The 8,282-nt window shown below is 40.0% G+C and overlaps 1 protein-coding gene across 1 annotated transcript in view; it reads left to right on the forward strand.

Moving 5' to 3' along the window:
* The window catches only part of sp2 (sp2 transcription factor), a gene marked incomplete at its 5' end in the record, with an annotated part of 18,821 nt that overhangs the window by 6,991 nt on the left and 3,548 nt on the right, over positions 1–8,282 (forward strand). The window contains 1 exon segment of the mRNA XM_014033921.1: positions 1,352–1,545. Coding sequence (XP_013889375.1) covers positions 1,352–1,545 — 194 coding nt within the window.

Below are 8,282 nucleotides of genomic sequence, written 5' to 3' on the forward strand. Positions count from 1 at the left end.
ATATCACAGAAGTAGTATAAAATAGTAAACTCACTGACTACTATTTCCCAAAAACACAGCATACTGTATGTAGCCGCTCCCAAGTAGGGACTTGTCTCTGGAAAGCCTCGATAAAAGACGCCGACGTCCCCTCTGATGATGAGCGCTAGTGTCGTGGTAGCAACATGCTATGTTTTTACATCCATTGCCGCCATGTTTGTAATGACTTATCATGAGAACAAACGTATTCACACGTGACTTTAATAGCATTTCTTACTTAACGGAAACACAGCAGTTGCGAAACTGTTCTTTCGACATTAACAGAATATCGACAAAGTTTTGTGCACATTTCCATCCATTTGCGATGGAAACGCAGCTATTATCAGCATGTTTTTCTTCCTCCTGCTGCAGCATTTTTGTCACTTGACAAAAACTTTATTGCCGCAGTCAGAAAGGAGGAAATGTTTGTTTGTTCGGCTCAAAAGATGACTGAGACTGATGGGGACCTGGAGTGTTTTCTCCACAAGTCTGCTCGTGTTTCCAGTTACCTCACGCTGCAGCAGCAACGTGTTTCAGAATGACATTTTCAGGAAAAAAAATAGTAGATATTTTTGATCGTACCTCTGGTTTTACGAGGACTATCAACACAATTTAAAAACCCATGTATAGTTCGAAGTCTCTACTTTTAAACAGTCATGTTGAGGTGAAAAGTTCAGTTAGCCTGATATCGATATTGGCTCAGATCCCTAGGCCAAACCCAGTTCTGTTCATGGAAAAAAAAAATAGAAATTGTGAACTCATACAAATATTTGAGAACTGTGAGGACTTAACTCACCTGGCATAATAATTAAAAAAACATAAAATTAAAAAAATGCTCTCTGGCCAATGGTTCTGTGCTGTAAGAAGAAAAAAACCACAGACACAAAAATCATTTTCCCCTCTTAATAACTTTTTTTCTCTTGCACTGCAACCAGGAAAATAACCCTGTGTACAGGTCCCTGTGCATGTGGTGAAATAAATGTGATTGATTGACTTATCACTAAAAGATCATACATAGCTGGATTAAATTATATCATTTATTTGACATCTAAAGGTTTTGGCAAGACCAGTACATAAATCTGGTGTTAAAAACAAAGAAAGTGAATATGTGCACGTACAAAGCTCTTTAGTTGTGTTTGTTTGTTTGTTTGTTGTCTTTCAAGATTTGTTTTCATGTCACCAATTATTGGGCATCTAAAATCTCAGAAAACATAGTATAGCCTTTTTATTGTTAATTCTAGCAAATTTATCTCCATATTTTAAATAATGCTCAGTTTCAATCTGAAAACCCTTTTTTACACAGAGCGTGTTTGTGTGTCTGTTTACTTTGTAGGCCTGGAGAGGTGGGGAAAAGGAAACATATCTGCCACGTTCCAGGCTGCGAGAAAACATTCAGGAAAACATCGCTACTCAGAGCGCACGTCCGGTTGCACACTGGAGAGAGGCCCTTTGTCTGCAACTGGGTTTTCTGTGGGAAACGTTTTACTCGCAGTGATGAGCTGCAGAGGCACGCAAGAACACACACAGGTGCTGCAAACTCTTAAACACAAAGATTTTAAAGTACAGTAGGTGAGAGCAATTATCCACTCACCAAAACTTTGTTTTAGTTTTCAACAAACGTTGGTAAATAAACATTTACATTAAATTAATATTAAATCATTTTTATTTTAGACATTACCCTATTTATTTATGTATAATACGACCCCTCCTTTTTTGAGCTTAAAAAGCATAAAAAAATAAATCCTCAAGCTACCTCTAATTTCATACAGACTTCAGGATTTTTCTGCCTTTGCAGTCTTTATACAAATCAGTAAAATGATGATCTTTTTATTTTAACAACATATGTATCAGCAAACTATGGTTTTGAGTTTTGTAGAAGCATCATATGAATGCTGGCGTTTAGGAGGATATCAGATAATTTTACACACAGTCCACCAGGGGGCGCCAACACAAAACTCAGAGACTTCACATGAGATTTGGGCCATCTTCTGGTGGAGAAATGGATTACTGTAATTTGGTAATGCCTACTCGTGAGCGCCCTCTCTGGTGGGGAAACTTGTTTTTTGAGGACACCTACTTTTTCCACAACACCAGCAGCCTTTACAGACGTGTGTTTGTTGTTCCAGGTCACACTAATGTCATTAGTTCATTATCATTATAAAACTGCAGAGTGCCAGAGCTCGCTTCAACCACTTTTTACAACTCGGCCACAGTTCTGGCTTGCAGCTGACCGACAGACTGAAAAGGGGGAGGAAGGGGGTCGCAGGGGGATTCCCTCGTCTCAGAACAGGCAGGCTGTCAATCCAAAGTCCGTCTGGACAGAAAATAAGAGAATCCGGTGATTTAAAAAAATGATTCAAAACTGTCGAGGTTAAATGGTACATTAGTTTATAGTACAGAGCCCTGGATAAATATAACTAATTATTTCATTGTAGTTTGTTTCTTTCTCTCTTTCCATGACAGAGTGCATGTTTCTCGCTGCTGATTGACACAGACTAAAAGAGTGGGAGGGGCCGCCTGGTGGGGATTCTCTCCTTTGCTCTTTATTATAATTTATTTTTAAAAATTCCTTTATTTACAGAGTTCCCACGGGTCCTTGAAATCCTTGAAAGTTTGTGAATTTGAAAAAAATTATTTCAAGGCCCTGGAAAGTTTGTGAAAACAGCCAAAAATTACACTTGTCCTTGAATGTTTTTTGGGGATTGAAGTTCTCTATTCACACAATTGATTTTCATCACGGCAGCACGACGTCTCACACGGTTCGGACCTGGGGTCTTTCTGTGTGGAGTCTGCATGTTCTCCTCGTGCTTGCGTGGGTTTTCTCCGGGTACTCTGGTTTCTCCCAGCCCTCAAAAACGTGTAGGTTGCCTTCAGGCCCAGGCCTCCCTTGAAAAAGAGATCTGCCATCTCAACGGGACGTGCCTGGTTAAATAACGGTAATTACTAAAATAATAATAATAATCTGTAAATAGATAGATAGATAGATAGATAGATAGATAGATAGATAGATAGATAGATGATAGATAGATAGATAGATAGATAGATGATAGATAGATAGAAAGAAAGAAAGAAAGAAAGAAAAAAAACTTACATTTGTTGTGGTGGATAACTCAGGATTACGGTAAACTGGCGTGGCTTTCAACAACTAACGTGAACCATAGTCAGTTTTACCCAATCAGAGCAGAGGGTAAACATTTAATCCACTTTCTTTCATTGATTCTGACTCAACAACTTCTATGTTGTTCAGTTTTTCATTGAATTTACATGATATTAAACCTGTTTATTGGTAACATTCTGTGGTAGCAGGAGGTAATTGCCATGGTGCGTAGTTCTTGAATTTGAGAAAATTGGTACTGGAAAGTTCTTGAAAGGTCCTTGAATTTGATGTTGACCAAGGTGTGGGAACCCTGTATTTAGATATTTGACACATTTTTGTACATATATAAATACAATTCATATTTATTACATTTAAAATTAATACGCAGACAGATGAGGAAAAAAAACGCTGAGAAAGCATCAAAGGAAACCAATGAGGTCCAGTATTTTCCTCCTGAGGCTCGCCACAATGTTTATAAAAAGATCATCACTCTGAATTGTTTTACAGATGAGTGTTATTGACACACATCACCAGCAAGAATAAACATCTCTTTGAGGCTGTGGAGCTTTTTTTTTTAAATAGTTCATAAAAAAACTGTTGTTGTCTTCCTTGCTGGGCAGCACCTAATAGTTCATTAAATCACCAATCATCTCAAACAAAGCACATTTCAATAATTTATAAATATAGCCAACAAAATAAACAGATTTTTTTTTTTAGTATTCTATTGGTGTGCAGTTTAATTAGTGTTTCTTCTAGTGCAATAGTGTAAACTGACTTTGTCAAAAAAGTTTCATATATTCTTTGACAGTTGAGCTGTTAAATTTGTTTGATTGTCTGATTTTCCTCAGTGTTCTTCTATTGGTGCAACTTTACTTTTATGCTTTAAAATTCATGACATACAGTATGTATATGTATGTGCCTAAATGTATGTCTATATTCTACATAAACTTAGAAGAAAAAGTACAGAAATTAGTGCTTGGTAGGTTATTTCTTTGTTGTAACAATGATTTTTGACAATAAATCTTATATCATCACCTGGGGGCACCAGAAGCTCAAAACAAGAGTCTTTAGCAACAACAAAAGCTGTTTGGCAGATGAGATTTGGCTCAAACTTGATTAATCTGAACTTGATTGATCTTATCGATGGACTAACGATTAATTGATAAGCGGCCATTTTCCTACAAACCTGACATTTCTCTTGAATCAAGACTCTATGACATGAAGGGCTCATTTTTACTTGCTAAATTTAAAAAATAAGTACAGTATTATATTTTATAAAAAAATTGTGCCAGCTGTATTAAACACTGACTGAATAAACAAAATTGTAGATTTCTCACATATTATTAAACTTGGACATATTAATAAAATATAACAAAACAGGAATCTGTTAGGTTGCTAGTTGGAAAAAAAAGGAAAGAAAAAAAGTTAAATTTAATCCACCTTGAACAGAGAAATGTAAAACTGACATTTAAACACAGGATAACATTTTAATCTAAAGATTTACTCAAAAACAAACTACAAACATGACCTGAGAGGGGTGAACATACAAATGAGTACAGGAACTGTGTTTGTTTACATTTCCCTGTGGTTCATGCTGCTGCCATGATTTGACGTCAGTTACTGTTCATTTGATTTGTTCACTGGCCGGGTAATGTCACACAGATGAGATTAACTTCATGGTAATTATTTGTAGRGACTAATTTTTTTGTTTAGTTTAGTTTTGTTCTTTCTGCGTTAAACTCTACAAGAAGAAGCTAACGTTAGCCACAGTTAGCTTACCGTTCTCTGTTGTCCTGCTCTCTTGTCTTTAGCATCATATTGCTGGATAGTCTGGTACAACCTTTGGTACTTTTCCTCCCAGTTTGGTTTAGTTCATTATTATTGTTGTGTCACAAATAAAACTAAACATTTGCGCGTTTATTTATGATGCCGCCCACATGGAGGCGGCCGGCTCTCTGCTCTGCTCAACTTAGTGCCCGGGGTAGAGTAGGCCAGGCTGAGAGCAGCAGCTTCATCTACTGGATGAAGTCAAAACTACACTGAAATAAGGTTTAAACGGATGTTTTCAATTAATCGAATGGAAGAAATTTTAATCTACTAAAGCATTATTTGACAATTAATCGTAAGTCAATTAATGGTTTGTATCCCTATTGCAAATGTTTCAAGGCATTCTAGAGACTGCCACATGAATGCAGTTTGTCAGCTAGTTGCAGCTCAGTAATTTATAGCACCTTAAGACATTAAGTTTGTTTGTGTGCTTGTGTGTAGAGCAAGAGTCACCAACATGGTGCCTGCGGACATCCTGTTGCTTGCGGGGACTAGGGTTGGGTACCGAAACTCGGTTCCAGTATGGCACCGGCGCCGGAATATGGGGGGCCAGGGGGCCATTGGCCCCCCCCACTTTACGGCCCTGCCCATCAGCCAGTCCCATGGACATTTATAGGCTGCACCCAATGCCTTTGATGGATGTCTCTCTGTCTAGATACAGACAGAGGCACAGACAAAACCGACGGCATTAAGATCAGGACTAAATCTGTTTATAAGTCATCAGGTCCACATGGCTCAGTTTTGTTGCACAGCGCTCAGCACGCTCGCAAGCTAGAGGCTGGAGTTTATCTACTTGAGCTTTATGTTGGTGAAGTATTCTCCAAAAGGCAGTACAGTTCATAACTTGTACAATGATGTGAAAATGAGAACAAGCTCTTGAAAATAAGTTAATAAATAATTTAAATGGGGACCAGTACAACCTGTGTGGAGAACAGTCGGAGAGTTTACGCAAATTCTCCAGCTCTGCAGGGTCGGGCTCTATGATCATAAACCTGCCTGACACGTGCAAAAAATGTTTTGGCTCTGATCTGATCCTATCCAGGTTGACCAAATCAGCTTAAAAATAAAATAAGAATTTTGTATTTTGTGCCACATCTCTGGCCCAAACCTGCATGCAACCATCTGATCTCCAGATGCACGCTGACGGGTTGTGGAGAGGAAATAAAAAAATAAAGGAGCCCATGGTTCTTTACATGTCCGGTCCAAATGCGCATCTATATTTGACCCAGAGCAGATAACTTTTGCTGACAGAATTGACAAATAATTGCGTGGACTTTGTCATTATTTTTTCTGTCCAAACAAAGCTGCAGTTTGTTGCTGCGCTGCTGACAGGTCGCTTTGGAGAAAATGCTGACAGATGAGGAAATGTATTATTTTCTTCATTTTCCCCCTCAAAATAAAGTTTGTTCTTAACTACATTGCTTAAATCGTTTGCTTGCATAAAAAGACTGCTTTCCAGCGCAAGTTTCTGACCCAAACACTGTTCCAAACAGTGTGGATATTATTTACGTGTTTAGTTTTTTTTCATGGTCATTTATAAAGAAGTTAGATTTATTATGATCATCATTAAAACAATCTCAGGTGAAAACTTCATTATTTAGTTGTTGCTTGATGATGAATCGATACAAGTAAAGCTTGATGACTGTCTTAACTGCTTTTGGTTGAAGACAGTGGACACCCTGGACAGGTCTCTAGTCCATCAGGGGCACAGACAAAGAGACAAACATCTACACTCCCAGGCACACAGAAAAGCTCCAAAAGAGATTAAAACTGAGAATTCTGGACTCAGATCCGCCTGCTGCTGCACAGCATCCTAATCACCTAATATTAATAGTGATTTATCATATACAGCCCAGAAAAAACATGTTGCCACCTGGATCCAACTCAGGTCTATGATGTGGGCTCTACAGGTGGTCAGGTCTATGATGTGGGGTCTACAGGTGGTCAGGTCTATGATGTGGGGTCTACAGNTCAAAAAACACATCCCGTGGTCGTGGAAAAGATGTCTGATTGAGAAGGGTCAAAACATTGGCTAAGAGGAAGAAAAAGCTTCAGTTTGCCAGGGAGCTTAAAGATTGGACTCTGGAACAATGGAAGAAGATCATGTGGTCTGATGAGTCCAGGTTTATCTTGTTCCAGAGTGATGGGCTCATCAGGGTAAGAAGAGAGGCAGGTGAAGTGATGGCCCCATCAAGCCTAGTGTTGATTGTACAGCCTGTGGGGGCAAGGCTATGGTGTGGGGTCTACAGGTGGTCAGATCTATGATGTGGGGTCCACAGTTGGTCAGGTCTATGATGTGGGGTCTACAGGTGGTCAGGTCTATGGTGTGGGGTCTACAGTTGGTCAGGTCTATGGTGTGGGGTCTACAGTTGGTCAGGTCTATGATGTGGGGTCTACAGTTGGTCAGGTCTATGATATGGGGTCTACAGGTGGTCGGGTCTATGATATGGGATCTACAGTTGGTCAGGTCTATGATATGGGGTCTACAGGTGGTCAGGTCTTGATGTGGGGTCTACAGTTGGTCAGGTCTATGATGTGGGGTCTACAGGTGGTCAAGTCTATGATGTGGGGTCTACAGGTGGTCAAGTCTATGGTGTGGGGTCTACAGTTGGTCAGGCCTATGGTGTGGGGTCTACAGGTGGTCAAGTCTATGATGTGGGGTCTACAGGTGGTCAGGTCTATGACGTGGGGTCTCTACAAGTGGTCAGGTCTATAATTTGGGGTCTCTGCAGGTGGTCAGGTCTATGATGTGGGGTCTACAGGTGGTCAGGTCTATGATGTGGGGTCTACAAGTGGTCAGGTCTATGATGTGGGGTCTACAGGTGGTCAGGTCTATGATGTGGGATCTACAGGTGGTCAGGTCTATGATGTGGGGTCTCTACAGGTGGTCAGGTCTATGATGTGGGGTATCTACAGGTGGTCAGGTCTATGATGTGGGGTCTACAGGTGGTCAGGTCTATGATGTGGGGTCTGCAGGTGGTCAGGTCTATGATGTGGGTTCTACAGGTGGTCAGTTCTATGATGTGGGGTCTACAGGTGGTTAGGTCTATGATGTGGGGTCTGCAGGTGGTCAGGTCTATGATGTGGGCCCTGATCATACGGACATATAAAGATGACAATGCCAGGATTCATGGGGCTCTTATTGTGAAAGAGTGGTTCAGGGAGCATGAGACATGGATTGGCTCCACAGAGTCCATCGAGAATCTTTGGGATGTTCTGGAGAAGGTCAGACTCACCATCATCAATTCAAAATGTTGGTGAAAATGTATGCACTGGATAGAAATAAATCTTGTGACTTTGCAGAAGCTTATAGAAACAATGACACATCAAAGCTAAAGGC

Source organism: Austrofundulus limnaeus, unplaced genomic scaffold, assembly GCF_001266775.1.
Source record: "Austrofundulus limnaeus strain Quisiro unplaced genomic scaffold, Austrofundulus_limnaeus-1.0 Scaffold1896, whole genome shotgun sequence".
NCBI lineage: Eukaryota > Metazoa > Chordata > Actinopteri > Cyprinodontiformes > Rivulidae > Austrofundulus > Austrofundulus limnaeus.